The sequence below is a fragment of the Gobio gobio genome, assembly GCF_949357685.1.
Source record: "Gobio gobio genome assembly, chromosome: 3".
NCBI classification, from domain to species: domain Eukaryota; kingdom Metazoa; phylum Chordata; class Actinopteri; order Cypriniformes; family Gobionidae; genus Gobio; species Gobio gobio.
The window spans coordinates 47,659,812-47,676,511 of NC_137099.1; the positions used below are offsets into that span (position 1 = coordinate 47,659,812).

Sequence of the window (16,700 nt, forward strand, 5' to 3'; positions counted from 1 at the left end):
CTTTTTAACTTTTTATTCATCAAAGAATCCTAAAAAATGTTTTACACAACTGTTTTCAACATTGATAATAATCATAAATGTTTCTTGGGCATCAAATCATCATATTAGAATGATTTCTGAAGGATCATGTGACACTGAAGACTGGAGTAATCACAGAAATAAATTACATTTTAAAATATATTCAAATAGAAAACAGTTATTTTACATTTTGATATTTTACAATATTACTGTTATATATATAAATAAAAATAAATGCAGTCTTGGTAAACATAAGAGACTTTTGAACGTCAGTGTACTGTATACCGGGCCTTAACTTTCATTTTACCATCAGTAGCCTTCTACTTTCTTCTTTCATAATATAGATATCAGAACAATACTTTAAATCAAAGGTATTATAGGAGACATATCACAATGTCTGCAATGTAAGCATTCAATCCTCCATTATACCGACTGAATACCTATTGTAGTGCTTTGTGCATCCTTTGAATTTAAACCCATTCATCAGAGCGTAAATAAGTTTACAGTCTCTCCAGTAAGACCAGATCAGATCAGGATCCTGGGTGTTTAGAGTAAGAATTCTTCAATCAAATGTAAAGCAGTAACTGGGGAAACACATGCAATATCCATTTAGCTAATGCACAAAATACATTTAGGAATTCATGGCGTAGTGCTGGGACACACAAACAGAAAACAAAAACCCATGTGAATAAATAGATTTGAGCATAAAGCAAAGAGTCACAGAGCACAAAAGACCCACTGAGGCGTGAACGTTAGCACCAAAGGAGAACTGGGAGAACTCTAGAAGCCAGAAACTAGTGAAAGGATATATTCTCTTTTTAACACCCATATACACCTACTAGATCTTCAAATAGTTCAAAACACTTTATGTGTTGCATGCTTCTGCAGATATTATGGAACTTTATAAAGCATGTTCCAGAAATGAGGTGGAGTAAAGCAAGACGTCACTGTTCTTTGATCATCCTTTATTGTGTCTGAACTCACTTTACCAGCTCTGTGCCTCAATCATAGTCATGCCCTCTAACCTCTATTGTACATGAATGAAACAATGTCTTTTGTTAACAGATGAATAGATAACTTTTTGCCATTTTTTTCTTTCTTTTGCTGCTTGTGAGAAGTCATTTCACTGAATTATACAGTCAAGCTAATGATAAACATGTATTATGGGATTGTGTAGAATTTAACTGCATGTGAGTAGTAGGGATGCAACAATACAGTTAGTCCACGGTTCAATACATACCTCGGTTTTTAACCACGGTTTTTGGTTCGGTTCGGTTCGGTTCTGATGGCTTGTCACATACATTTTTTGTTATTCTATTCTTAGGCGACAAGAACAGCAAGAGGTTAAAGAGAAAAAAAAGACTATTTTTTATTGCAATACTCTTTCTTTATTTTACTTAAAAGAATTGAAAAACCTTACTTTAACTTAAAACTTTACTTTAAAAAAAACCTTGTACACATTCCTAGTGTATTGGATAATATAAAATAAATATATATAAAGATTTACACTGGCAGTTCAGAGCTGTACAGCAGCATTTAAGTATGAAATTGAATGAATTAATGTAAAAATTAAACACTACATAGACTTCACTATAAAATATCCACTGATTCTTAGCTACTGTATTAGTTTTTCAGTCAAGAGCAGTGAGTGATTTTCTCTTTGTCTTTTGTTGTTGTATTAACATTAAAGGGATATTTCACTCAAAAATGAAAATTCTGTCATCGAGAAATGAATACAGGTTTGGAACAATATTAGAGTGAGTAAATAATGACATCATTTTATAGGTGAACTGTCCCTTTAAGGACAGCGTGTTCACTACTGCCCTGTTGTCAATTTAAGACCTGCGTGCATCTAATCTACAGACACGATTGCGATTTTACTTTCACTTTAGACATAACTGACTGTGTTTATGTTAACCTTGTGTGTATTTGACAGTATTAGCGCAGTAAGACGACTACTTAGTCCAGTAATCACGTGTTTGACAGGCTTTTAGTGCGCGCGCTCTGAAAAGCGCATGAAACCGGCAAGGCTTTAAAACGCATGCAAATAATGAACTTTCATGATTGTGAATAACTATAGTGTTCCGTGAGTATAACTCTACCACTAACGTGTGATGTGAATGTATTTCGCGTTGTTCAGTATTGGGATGGAGGCAAATGATAGAATTTGTAGAAAAATAATTAATTAAATGTGAAACCGAAAAAAAAACGCAATTCACAAGCGCGTATATTGAACCGTGAATGCCATACCGAAGGGTTCAATATTATATTGAGAATTGTGGCATCCCTAGTGAGTAGCATATAGTGTATGTCTGAAGGCAGGGACACTGATATTATATCAGGGGCTGCTTTTAGAAAATGTGGTCTGTTCAGGAACCACTGAATATAATAATATAATTAGAAATTAAAATATATTTATAATGTAATGTATAGGATAGGGGCTTTGTGGGAACTTCATTACTGGAACTAGCCACCAGGGTGGTTCCCAGAGAACTAAAGGTACTGGCACCATCAGTAGGAACTCTGAAATAACTTAAGCAGGGCTTGTTGTTGTGACTTTTATTTTGATAGCGCAGTGGACCTTTATTTTGACGACGCTGAGGACAACAGAGCCTGAGCACACAGCACTCACATTCTCTGTCTTCATTATGATTGTTTACCAGTCCTGTCTAATATGTTATTGGATAGAACTGTTACAAAAAAAACAGACAGTATATGAAAAAGTATTTGTGTTTGCCGTGTGGCTGATGTGCAATGTCGCTAGCTTAGCAGAAATACATAATCATGTTTCGCCTTGTCCCCTCAGAGTTGTATTGGATTTTCTCTTTAGCATAAAGGTTGAGAGGTCCAATCTATCACTGTTTTCAATCTTTGTGGACTTAGTTTATGGAGTTTATATATAGGCTATAATCTGTGTGTGTAGATGGCTTTTTAAAAATGGCGGGTGCTGGTGTTTCACGTGCATTCGGCCAATCAGCATTCACTTACGTAACTGGTAGTTCCTACTGTGCTGGGTTAGGCCCTACACTGAAGCAAGAGCTAATTTAGTTCCCCCAAAAGGAGAGTTCCTAGAACTAAATGTGTTCCTAGTTCCTGCCGTGCTAACGTACTTCCGCCAATAATTCTAGGAACTGTGAAAAGGTTCCTCCGGTGCGAAAGCCCCTTATTCCTGTGATGGCAAAGCTGAATTTTTAGCAGCCATTACTCTAGTCTTCAGTGCCACATGATCCTTTAGCTCTCCAGTGTTCATGTTTTTACTTGCAAATGTCAGACCTCGGCAGACTAATGTCAAAGAAGGTGGAGCCCCAGAGCATGCCTACTTATTGCGCAATCGCCACAGACCAATGGTAGTTCAAAGGTGTTTACCAGTTGGGGAAGCAAACTTTTACAGAAAATTTTTTTGGCAAGCTGTTTCAAACTCAAAAAAAAAAAATGATTTTGTTCAAAATTATGTCACACCAGTTTGTTATTTGATTTCGCTTGAAGTATATCGGGCCCTTAACTTTCATTTGACCATCAGTAGCCTTCCACTTTCAGAACAATACTCTACATCAAAGACACCCAACTGGTATTATAGGAGACATGTTACAATGGGCCTCATTTATCAACGAGTGCAGATCCGAGCGCAGAAATCATCTTACGACAGGGTTCCAAGGTTATAATCGTTAATGAAAACGAACGAAAAAACATTGTCGTTAACTGAAATAAAAATAAAAATGAGGCCTTACAAAAAAACTATAAAACTGTAATGTGTGTTTGGCAAAACGAACTAAAATAAAATAAAATTATAGATTAAATGTCCTTAGTTTTCGTCTTTCTCAATGTCTTTCATAGAGCAAATAATGTTCAGCTGCATTTCCTTTCCCTGCGTCTCTCACTCACGTGTCTCTCTCACATACAGTGCGCACACACACACACACACACACACAGCCCCTCCCCTCCGTGCACACCGCGTCTCCATGAGAACGAGTGTTCGTTGTTGAAAGCAAGTTCGCAAAAGGTTGGTATCTCGTGAACATCTTTACACAATCACACATTAAAAAGTGGTATAAAAATATTTTTAATTCTGAATATAATTTTGTCAGTGTATTTATGTCGACCCGAGAAAAGATTGCTAACTAGTCGCAAGTTTGAGGTAAAATGCACTTTGGTTGTCGATGTCAAAACACTATATAAGCTGTGATTCAAATATTAAATAATGTTATGTCATTTGTTTACTCTTACACTGAATGTTTGCTGCTTCAATCCAGATGAATAGGCTATTGTATAGGATAAATTTAGTATAGGGTGTGAAAATTGTACAGCTGTGATATTTGTATAGGTTTACCTAAATTTAGGTTTAGGTTTAGCTATATATTTGTATTTTAGCTCAAAAATGGGTTGAATACATGCGGTTCATGTATGTCTTCTTTAGTCTGTTGGCTGTTTAGGTTTTTTATTGGGCCACATCACTTACACATTTTGCACTTACTGCGGAGGGTTGAGACTGTTTACATATTTGTGCCCATATGTACATTTTATGTACTGGTTTTATTTTTGAATTAATATTTTCTAAAATTGTACGATATTTTTGTGGAGTTATTATTACACAATACTTTTTCTGACCTTTTTGAATCTTGCCCCTGACAAATAACCCAAATTACAAAAAAAGACTAAAACTAACACTAAAACTAATAAAAACTAAACTAAAACTAAGCATTTTCAAAAACTAAAAACTAAACTAAACTAGCAAACCCACTTTAAAAATGAATTAAAAATAAACTGAATTTGAAAACAAAAAGTCAAAACGAAATAAAAATAAAAACTAATGAAAAATGCAAAACTATAATAACCTTGCAGGGTTCATGTGTGATTCAAAAAACATTTGTATGCGCCTATCCAATCGTACAAAATAAATGTGGCGGCTGAAAACAATCAGCATTTAAATATCACACCCCTAAAAATTAAATAAGTAAATAAGTAGTTTTCTGAAAAACTATGTGACAAAGTACTTTAGTATTTTAATTTTTCTATTTTACCCAAAATGAGGTGATGTGAGCAATACGGAGCGTTAAAAACTCTGATGTAATTTCTGTTTCATTCATACTGGAAGCCAGAGGGCGCCCTCGCACAGAACATCCACAAATGAGAGATTCACAGCCTCATTTCTAAAGCGGAGGTCGCATTTAAAGGGGTCATGAACTGGCTTTTTTTTTATTTATACTGTTGTCTGAGGTCAACTTATGACGGAACACTTGGTTTTTATGGGCGTGCCACACTGAAGACTTGGATGTAAACGCCCACTGCTATGATTGGATAAGCTTTGCATATTACAATGAGCTTCGGCTCCCTCCTGAGTACATGTGAGGAATTGTTTTGAAAGTGTGTGGGAAAACGGCAACCGGAATGATTCACCCACAGGGCTCGCAAAATGTCTTTATCAAACAAACACAATGGTATATCGCTCATCCACCCGCAATTAATTGAAATGTTATTTTTTATTACTTGGCTCGCCCGTTCGGTGGATATAACAATGAACCGTGCATCACTAACACACACACACACACACACACACAAGCCTCACTGTAGAGTCAGACAAATCAGCATGATTAAAACTTCCGCGATTGTATTTTCCTTCAAATATCAAGTCAAGAGAGTGAACAACGCACATCAAGAAAGGAATGTTATTTCACTATTTAAGATGTATCACTGGTCAGCCGACGGGCTGTTTTAGTAGCCCGTCTGGAAAACACATAGCCCCGGGACGTTGGGCTTTGCAAGCCCTGGCCTATACATGTCCGAGTCTGATCACGAATCGTAGCACAATGAACCAACAACACCTCAAATAAAGGAATCCGAATCCAAATGAAGCTTATGTAGCATATATATTGATATATGTTTATACACAATCAACTTTTATACATCAAAGACTGAATGAAAAGTTGATTTCTCAATTCATGACCCCTTTAAAGGCTGCACACCTCATGGAGGCAGTCTCATTTAAGAAAAGTAACTGTTAGATGAAAGAAAGAAAGAACAGTCAATTTTATTATGGTTACTTTTCTTAAATAAGACATCCTTGACGTATTCAGCCTTCAAACGCGACCTCTGGAGGACATGAAGACAATAAACACACGATGGCGATGATATATCTGTGAATTTCAAACCAGATTGGATATTTTCATAAGAATGATGTATAGGCTATCTTTAATGCCATGCTAATTGACATAGCCTGTCATAGAATTTTATAAAATAATATATTTTCTGTCTCACATGGGACCACAAAAGTTTTTCAAATATGACTGAGGTATAAATGATAATAACATGATATTACTCTCATAAATTGCTGTTTGACACTATGCTGAGCAAACATACAAGATATCCCTGTTGCCAAGAGGATTGTTTATTACTAATTTTGAAAAGTAAATCAACGTAATATCATTTTTTTTTTTTTTAGAAGGGTAAAGGCAAAGAAAGGTAAGTTAGAGGTCTGATCAAAGAAATTATGGGGAATAAAATGTACCTATGTACCTGTGGGTGGGAGACATGTGGGTGGGGCTCTGGTTCAGCCCAGGCGCCCAAAGACTCCTGCTTCGCCCACGGCCCCTGACCCGCCATGGCCGCCCACGGCTCCACCCTGGAGGCCCCCCAGCCAGTCAGACCCCAGTGCTCCCGCCCTCAGGACTCCAGGGTGCCCACCCTCCCGCACTATTTGCACTTCTACGGCGCGAGGACGCGCCTATCGGGAGGGGGGCGTTATGTTACATATCTGTGTTTCTGTCGTGTTGTTTTCTGTTATCACATGTTCCTTTGTTAAGTTTCCCGCCTCTTGTCTGTCTTCCTGGTTCACATCATTATTAGTTAATCTGTGTCAGCTGTGTGTTCTCATTATCCTCTTGGTGTTCACTATATAAGTTCCTCCCATTCCTTCAGTCTCTGTCCGATCTCGTTTGTGTACGTTTATGTAAGGTGTGCTACTTTGTTATATTTGAGTCTTCTGAGTATTAAACATTGTTTGAGTATTCTACTTACCTGTCTTTGCCTTCCTGCCTGAGCACACCCGTAACAGTCTAACTGCATTGTTACAGAGGGCAAGCTTTGCCATTAAACTGAACTGTGTGCATGCATTTTAGACACTTGCGTTGTTCTTTCTCCGTCCATGCAATAACTGCACCCTTGTATGAGCCGAGTTTCCTATTCACTTCAGCTGCAGTGCTCTGGTAATATCCTTCTTTGACATTTCAGAAGCTGCCAAAATTACAATTTAAAATCATAGCTCACACTAAAATATTGAAACGTTAGCGGTGCTATTTCAAAACGTGAGCACCAATGATTGAATGTCAAAGCGCGGGTTGAACGCCCCATCGCCAGCTGAACTGGAAGTTTTGATTGGTTTGGCACCTGCTCCAGACCTGTCTGTTATTGGCTGAAGCGCAAGGCTCCACCGCAGGAGTTTCAAAAGTGCCCGTCCACCTTTGTCCAAGTAGTTTGTACTTTTGGTGAAAAGTAAATGTAGTGAAGTTGAATACTTTATTTTTATTCAACTCAAGGAAGAGTACAAGTACCACAATTAAAATAAAAATAAAAACACAAGTACTGTAACCATAGTTATTTGATCCTACTGAAATAATTATAATATGCTGATTTGCTGCCCTTTTGATCAATTAAATACACCCTTTGCTGAATAAAAATATGAATTTCTTTCAAAAACTTACTGACCCCAAACATTTGAATGGGAGTGCATTTGCATGTGCTGATTTTTTGCATCACAATTTTGAAGAAAACAATAATAATAATTACTTCATAAATTGTGACACATTTTGTGACTAAATCTGATTATTCTACCAATTAATGTAATTTAAGTTTTTCAACCCCGCCTGCACTGCAAGCAACATGGTGTGACACTCCCATAAGTCTCCCAACATGGCTGTCTGCGCTTCTTTATAAACTTTTATTGGACAATTGTCATATTCTTCTACAAAAACGCTAGGTTTTTTTTTTGTTGTTGGCCATAATAAAATAAAATACATTTTTAAAAAATAAAATACCTTTTTAAAATTCAACATGTACTGTAGTAATCTAACACAAAAAAACTCTCATGATGTATGTCATTAAGTAAAGTCAATGATCCCATCAGGATCTCTCAGTAATTGATCGTGATGCACTGAAACTGTTATTTAATACTACAATTTCAGTTCAATATAGTCTGTCCAGATAAAACTAGATAATACTGTGAGTCTATGACTCCTCTCAGCAATACGGCCACAGCAACAGATGGCAATGTCCACTTTCACATGCCAATCATACTGCCTGCACTTAAGTTTGTAAGCTTGTGCTAGTATGTGAGTGGGAGTAAAAGGCTGCGCTTCAGCAGATCATAAACTGTGACATTGGGTTAAGGATCCCAGGACCTTTGCAGCGGCACAAAGCCCTATACAGCAGGTGTACAGAGACTGTCCATCTGTTCCATTGTTACTGGCTCTGTGCCTCCATCATTGCCCCAATTTTCATTTCCCTTCCCTCTTTCACACTAACAACTTTATTCCCTGTTCTTTTCTAAAAGAAAAAAAAGGAATTTGTAAGATACAATAAATGCAATGAATTATAAATGCAACATTATTCAATTAAAGCCTCTGACACGCACCTTATCTGGTGTATTATACCGCCTCTGTAGTATTTCATTAAATAGGATCAACGATGGATGCACAATTTTGGGGGACAATTTAGCTCTTTCTTAATTACTTCTCTCTTTTATATTACTTTCTGTGCTGAAATATATTCTGTTCATGTTTCTAGATTTATATCACTTAGAAAAAGTAAATCTGGTGGGCGACAAAAGGTCAAATTTTAACCAATCATCAAACATTTGACTGTAACAAATGAGAAGGAAGCTATCTGAAAATGAAGCTTGATAATTAAAAACTTTTCCTTTGCATCACAGAAAGGCAGCTGGACTGGAAAAGCCTCCATTAGAGAAACACTGTTGCTCGGTCATGTCAATCAGCGCGCATTACGTTCTCAACGTGACCCGTGCAAATTAATAAACAATATTCTAGCACATGGTTCATTGCTAACTGTGACTCTGGTTTCAGTGTAAACGCATTTATAGTCTATGAGAAAATGTCTGCGCTAGACAAATTTAACCAAAAAAGTACTACATTCATAAAGCTGTGAGGGGGCCCCAGATAGGATCGGGGTTGCCTCGCACCACGGGTGGGTGTCCCATACCCCATTGGGTTTAAGTAAAAATGAGGCACACAAAGCCTCCTTATAGCATTAATCAATGGTGGGGGTGGGGGTGTAGATAAAGAGAAGGGACTAAACAATTTATAAAGTGGGTTTCACAATTGAAAATCAGTGAAGATGGAAGATAATCTTTGCATATTTAACACAAGTAGAAAGTAAGCTCAACAAATACACTACCGGTCAATTTTGAAATAAATTATGTTTTTGAATGTTTTTAAAATGAGGCTCTCAAGCTCACCATGGTTGCATTTATTTGATGAAAAATACAGTAAAAATACTGTAACCAATTTATCTGTGATAATTAACATTTCAAAGAACCATTTTCTATTTTAATATACAGTACTCTAAAATGCAATGTATTCCTGTGATGGCAAAGCTGAACTTTCCGCATCATTACTCCGGTCTTCAGTGTCACATGATCCTTCAGAAATCATTATAATATGCTGATTCGATGCTCAAGAAACAGTTCGTATTAGTATCAGTGTTGACAACAGTTTTTGCTGCTTAATATGTTTGTGGAAACAATGATACACTTCCATTCAAAAGTTTGGAGTAAGTGTGAGATTAAAAAAGAAATGAATACTTTTATTCAGAAAGGATGCATTAAAAGTGACAGTAAAGACATTAGATTTCATATTTCAAATAAATGCTATTCTTTTTAACGTTCTATTCATCAAAGCATCAGACACTGATAATAATAAAAAATGTTTCTTGAGCAGCAAATCAGCATAATAAAATTTCTGCAAAATTCAGCTTTGCCATCGCAAGAATAAATTACATTTTAAATTGAAAACAGTTATTTTAAATTGTAATTATATTGCGCAATTAGGGCTGCAGCTATCGATTCTTTTTGTAATCGATTAATCTAGCACTTAATCGATCAATTAATCGATTAATCGGATAAAAATGTTTCCCATGTTTTTAAACAACCAAAACAAATAATGCATAACGAAAATGAAGAGGAAAAGCAATTTAATTTATTAATATGCACAACAGGTTTCATGCTGTAATCTAGCCCTGACATTAAAGTAAATATATTTTATGTAGATTTCTACACCTGCAGCATTTACCATTAGGCTGCTAACAAATAATATATAATTTCTGGGGTGAGCCTATTTGCTATGGTAACCTAGCAACCTGTGTGTGTGTGTGTGTGTGTGTGTGTGTGTGTGTGTGTGTGTGTGTGTGTGTGTGTGTGTGTGTGTGTGTGTGTGTGTGTGTGTGTGTGTGTGTGTGTGTGTGTGTGTGTGTGTGTGTGTGTGTGTGTGTGTGTGTGTGTGTGTGTGTGTGTGTGTGTGCGTGCGTGCGTGAGGCTTCATTGCAGTTTGGTACAGCAGAAATACATACATTCATTTTTAATAGAACGCTGCATTTGACTTGCATCACTTGCATTGCGGTGCATTTTAGGTGAAGCACCCGTTCGAAAGATCGCATCACAACATCACGTCCCGGTGTATACAGTGAAATTATTGTTGCGTGGCTACATAAACGTTTAAGCATATGTGATGCATTGCCACGATTGGTCTGACTGGCGCGAGAGAGAGGAGGGTGCATGCGTGTGTGTGTGTGTGTGTTACTGATTTTCTACTATTAAAGTTGGAATTTTTCCAACAAATGCAAAAAGTGCATTTCTTTGTGATTTTAAAATACTTGAAGGAAACGGTTCACTATCAGCAGTTATTGTCTATGGGACAGATTTATATTTGTTGTACATCAGATACAGATACATTAACACAGTAGTAGACCTACATTACATTTATTTGGATGCATTAATGAGAGAGTGATTGTGTGTGTGAATTACTCATTCCGTATCTATTCATTATGAAGCTGTGGTTTGTAATTACTTCAAAGGTATTCAAATGTATGCCTATAACGGTTGAGTTGAGTTTCTAAGCTACTTTAGTGACTTTACTTTAGTCACAGGACGGCGTTGACACTGCGTTTCTGCGCAGCTCTCCGCGCGCGATCTTCACGTGAAGAGGTCTGCCTTCAGGGCGCGTGCTCGTTGTCAAAGACGGCTCAACTCTCCATGTCACAGAAAAAATCTGAGCACTGAACGGATAAGTTTTCTGTATTGTTGTTTTTGAATAGTGCACAATCGCTTCAATGTTCAAACTGGCAAGGCTTTAAACGCATTTACTTGACAAACTTTATGAGGACGAAAGAGAAAGCGATCTGTCTTCGGGGCTTGTGCGCGCCGCGCGTGTTTGTGTGGCAGCTATAAGAACGGTAATCAACTTACATAAACTGTGTAAAACATGCAGTTACTATAGTGATTCTGGGCATCTAGAATCTAAACTAAATTCAAAATGTATCACGCGCTATGGTGTGCTTCCTGAACATTGAACAGCGGTCCGTGTGAATCAGATCCCTGCGCGTATTGTGCGCGTCAGGAATTTAACGAGGCTTCGAGGCAGAATTTTTACCTCGAGGAATTTTTTTAATCGAGTTAATCGAGTAACTCGATGAATCGTTTCAGCCCTATGCGCAATATTGTTGTTTTTACTGTATTTTTGATCAAATAAATGCATCCATGGTGAGTATAAGAGACTTCTTTCAAAAACATTTTAAAATCTTAATTATTCCAAACTTTTGGTACTGGGAAGGAGGGAGTGATAACAAAAATGATTCACAAAATGGTCTGCTTGAAAGAGATTATAACATTCCCTCAACTCTTTAGCCTAACCATGTGAGAGTCGTTGGATAAGAAGAAACACAATCCTGGCCTGTGTCTGTGTGTGTGTGTGTGTGTGTGTGTGTGTGTGTGTGTGTGTGTGTGTGTGTGTGTGTGTGTGTGTGTGTGTGTGTGTGTGTGTGTGTGTGTGTGTGTGTGTGTGTGTGTGTGTGTGTGTGTGTGTGTGTGTGTGTGTGTGTGTGTGTGTGTGATACTAATCTCCAATCTGCAATGGAAAACAGAGTAACTGACAGCACCCCAGGGGCCCAGAGTTGATGAAACTACATACTAGCCTGTTGCACAATAAAACCGCTCCCAATTTCTTCTCAATCAATCTTTATAGTTTCGCTCTTTCACTTGGAAGTGTGCTCATTTCCCTAGGTAGTGCTTCATGGAAGTTCTCTCCACACTGAGTAAGTGTGTCTGAGCATGTGTGTCTGGGCATTTTAGGGCAAGTCTTGACAGAGGGATGAGGGTTGTGAATATCACTAACCTCACGTTAGGGATGTTTGAAAACATTACCAGAGAAAAAATTGCATTTAAAATGATTTGGGTGTTAGTAAAAAGATCATTTTTGGGAGCTGCCTGGGTGTGTATCTCTAAACCATTATTCACATTAGGGTTGTGCAGTTATGAGTTTTCTTATGCACTAGATTAACACAGATGTATTTTATCCATGGGGATAAATAGGCAGTTTTGTTGCAATAATTTGCTATGAGTCACTTTAATCAGTGTCCTTTCACAAACCAGACTTTACTCTTACATACCAGGGCCTCAGTCTGATATGCAAGGCTAGACTAACAGACCTTGATAATGTGCTTGTAGAAATTTTACAAGAAAACAAGGGTAGTTTTATATCTTTTTTTCTGCACCTCTGTTTTCTCCCTCCCTCCCTTTGTGTTGTCCAGTCATACGGTGGCCTCGAAAAAGTATTTGTAAACATTTTTAAAAAATGTATGAATTCCATTGCTAATTAATGCAAAAACATTTTAAGTGTGGCTTATATATCCAAATACTTTTTTGCCACCAATGTATAACCATCCAAAACAACAGCATCCTATGTAGAAAGTAAACATAATTCAATGTAACACTTTGATGGTTTAAACTCAAATGAGTGCATACGCATAAAGTAGATGAGTGTTAAAAATTTGCTAAAGGTGTGAACAACCATCAAAACCGCTGAATGCAGACTGAAACAGAATGTTGTTTACTATAAGCATAGATGTGCTTTGAAGTCATATTACATGTTAAAATTATATATTCACCAACCATTTTTTTCCCCAGTATACTTGCTTTAACCATACCTGGGAAGCACTTAACTGTGTCAAGAAGACGTATCAAATATTACATAAAATCATCTGTTACTATTACTTGTTTTTTAATTGCTAGCAAATAACCCAATAATGACTAGTATCTTCTTTAGTTTCACCAAGAGAAACTATCGCTCATTAATTTGCTACTACTCACAATCCAAATAGTTCCAACTAACTACTATCCCATTGTAAGTCCATTTTGACTGTTATATCTAATTGTCACTCGATTATATTCCAGTATGGTTCATTAGGTACTAGCACTTATGGTTTGGCTGCTAGGAATTTCAATAGTTACTAGTACCTATTCCAGTTTTGCTAGTACCAGTTTATGATACACTATCCATTCCCAAATGGTACTAGAAATATTACACTAGTTGTAATTGCTTATTGAATCAACATTACAAAGCCTACTCAGAATGGATAATTTAGATAATGGCTGATACATTTAAAAATATTACTAATAAAAATTGTATTTCACTTGTCAATGCTTGGATCGTGACTAGCAGCAAAGGAATAAGTACTAGTATACCATATGCTTGATGAAGGCATTTAATTCCAAGATACTAGCAACAAATTAGACTAACGTACTTACAAGTATAGATAAGACAATAAAACAGTAACCTAAAATAGACAGTAGACACCAGTTCATTATAAGGAATACATGTTAGTATGGCTTGCCACATGTCGAATGATGCTCCTCTGATTTTCATCTTACCGGTATCCTGTCTGAACTGATGCAGGGAGTGTAGATCGATGATGTAGGGCGACAGGCGGCTGTCGGCCTGGCCTAGAACGACGCTGCCGCCGCGGGGATCGCTTCTTATCACCTCCTCTATGTGGTGAGACACGGTCGGGCTGTACGGCCGCCAGCGCCCGTGCTCGTTGAGCCATTCCCAGACGACCACGGCGGAGGCCAGTAACATCGTGTCCCTACAAGTAGAATAGAAAAACTAAGTAACGTTACGCTCTTGATTTCAACAGCCGGTTTTGTGAAAGACAGGTTTGCTAATGCTAATGTAAAGCACGGCAATTGTGGTGCCTCGTGCCTGGTCTGGATATCATCAATAAACACACGAGGATTTGTTTTGAGCTTGTATATTTTGGTTCTCTGCATATAAGCTTAAAATCTCACTCACATTTATGTAGAAAACGCGTATCGCAGCATCAGGAAATAAACCTCCGTATCACTTCCATGGCTGGTCGCACTCGCAAGCGATCCCAACAAGTCCTTACGAGTGTCAACAAATAGTCAACGGACCAATATTCTTCTTTCTTCTTCTACACATTCGGCGTTGACTGTCGCTCAGTTTATGATTCTTCTCCTTCTTAATAGTTTCTTGCGGCACGAGGTGCAATTTATCGAAAATCATGTAGACTTTAAGTAAATGTTCTCTGGTGAAAAGCTCGCGGTTTTGTGTTCAGCGCACTGGGTTGATAAAGTGACACCCAACACCACCACCTCATCATTCATCACACATAAGCATGAGTAATGCTGGAGGAGCTAGTGCTGGAAAGTCCGAGTCATATCCGCGAATCGGTTCTTTCGAACAGCTCGTTTTATTGAACCGCTTAAAAATGAGCGTCATTCCAACAACGTGATATATTACATGCTCTAAAATGTACGAGTGTAACGAGTCCGTGAGAGAAGTGCTGCATTCCGAGTAGAATAATAGTACGCCGCCTTATTGTCTTTATATAATATGAGAGTGAGAGTGTTCTATTCAGCCGAAATCAGAAAACAGCCACGGTTCTCAGTCGGACCGATTCAGTTCGATTCGTGAAATAAATATGTCAGACCGGTTTTGGGAAGTGGTTCAATTGATTCATTGAAATTATATGACTCAAAGTCCGATTCAGTCATGAATCAGACATCCAACTTTAACGCAACACAGAAGACTAAACCTGTTTGGTTGGTCATGTTTTTTCATGTATACTTGGCAGGCAAGTAAAAGAGGCGGTTTTGTGTTGCAACTGAACGAAACAAGCTATAATCAAACCGCATCAAAAGAGAAATTACCTTTAGCCTAGTTTTGTAGCCTAGTAGCCTACTCGAGACCGGTCTTGAGACCATGTTTTGACGGTCTTATGGTCTCGTCTCGGTCTCGACCACATTTGTACTCGGTCCTGTCTTGGTCTCAGACTCTGGATTTTGTTTCAAGACTGTCAAGACCACAACTGCTGGGAATCCTGGGATATTACTAAATTGCCAGTGCTTTGCCTGATTTATTTTTTTACATCATTAATGTGATTGAATGTAAAACTTACTGCTTCAGATGCAATCAATAACTTATTTCTTTGATTTAGTGTGTCGATTCAGAAATTAATTAGGGAATGTGTCAAAAATGTCACCAAAGATTAATACAATACTCACAAAATTCAAAATATTGTTGCAAAAACTTATTGAATGAGATCTGGATTTATGCATGTGATATAATTAACCAATATCACAAGAGCAAGAGAGCTGTCTTCACAAATTTGAGCATGACTGCAAACATGATATTGCTTTAACAAACTTTTTTTTTCAAGCATTATCCTCAACATTATTTATGCATTTTGTAATTTACCAATTCGGATTCATCTTCTGTATCACCTCTGTTGCGTAAAGATGAATTTTGTTGTTAATGATTTCACTTGAGTGTGTCTTATTCTAATTATATTTATTATAAGTAATTTATTATAAGTAATAAGTCATTTCTCTGGTGGTAATGTGGATCTCTATGAATTTAAGGAGTGCAATACTGTTGTTAACATAAAAAAATCAATAAAGTCAATAACTGTTGGTAGTGCCATTTATTTTTTCTCAGTTGGTCAGAACAAAAGAGGCTGACATGTTCAGATTCCGGTTAAAATTCTTATTTTGGGCATTCTTCCAAAATGTCAAATATGTGATTCCGAAGTGCAGTATCCACACCTGTGCGGTGAATGACTGACAGCCACACACTTCTCAAAACATTAGATTAATGCGCTGAGGAGCCACATGTGCACAACCCACGTAAAGACGATAATTCTGCAAATAACTGCAAATGCATGTTTCAAACAGATATGGCGAGAGGCAAAACTTACAGTATTTTTTGGGAGAATCTGTACTTTATTTGAGTTTTTATATTTCTGTCAACTTTTAGTCCACTACTATGTTTTCATGCACACACGCATCATCAAAAACACACACAATTATGCCCAGTTTTGTTGAGTATCCTCGCAAAAGTCTTAAACAAGTTAAATGAAGTCGGTAACACTTTAGAATACTGTTCCATCATTAATGAATAACTACTCCGGAACAAGTGAGTAATGCAGTATTAACACTCTAGTAACTACTAACACCTAACAAGAAACCGATTAATACATTAGTAAGTAGTGCTTTAATCAGTAACTACTATTATACATATACTACTCTTTTTTCTTTCTTTTTTTTCCAAACCTCCCAAAAAACTACAAGGAACTATATACAGGTTCATAATTAATGTGAAAAA

General features: G+C 37.2%; 1 protein-coding gene across 1 annotated transcript in view; it reads right to left on the reverse strand.

Moving 5' to 3' along the window:
* dtx4b (deltex 4, E3 ubiquitin ligase b) overlaps window positions 1–14,718 on the reverse strand; it is a 35,463-nt gene extending 20,745 nt beyond the window's left edge. The window contains exons 1-2 of the mRNA XM_079811602.1: window positions 14,367–14,718; window positions 13,946–14,160 (exon numbers count right to left, since the gene is read on the reverse strand). Of these exons, the coding sequence (XP_079667728.1) occupies window positions 13,946–14,160; window positions 14,367–14,368 (217 nt within the window). The 5' untranslated portion in view covers window positions 14,369–14,718. The remainder of the gene's footprint in view (window positions 1–13,945; window positions 14,161–14,366) is intronic.
* Between the last annotated feature and the right edge of the window lie 1,982 nt (window positions 14,719–16,700).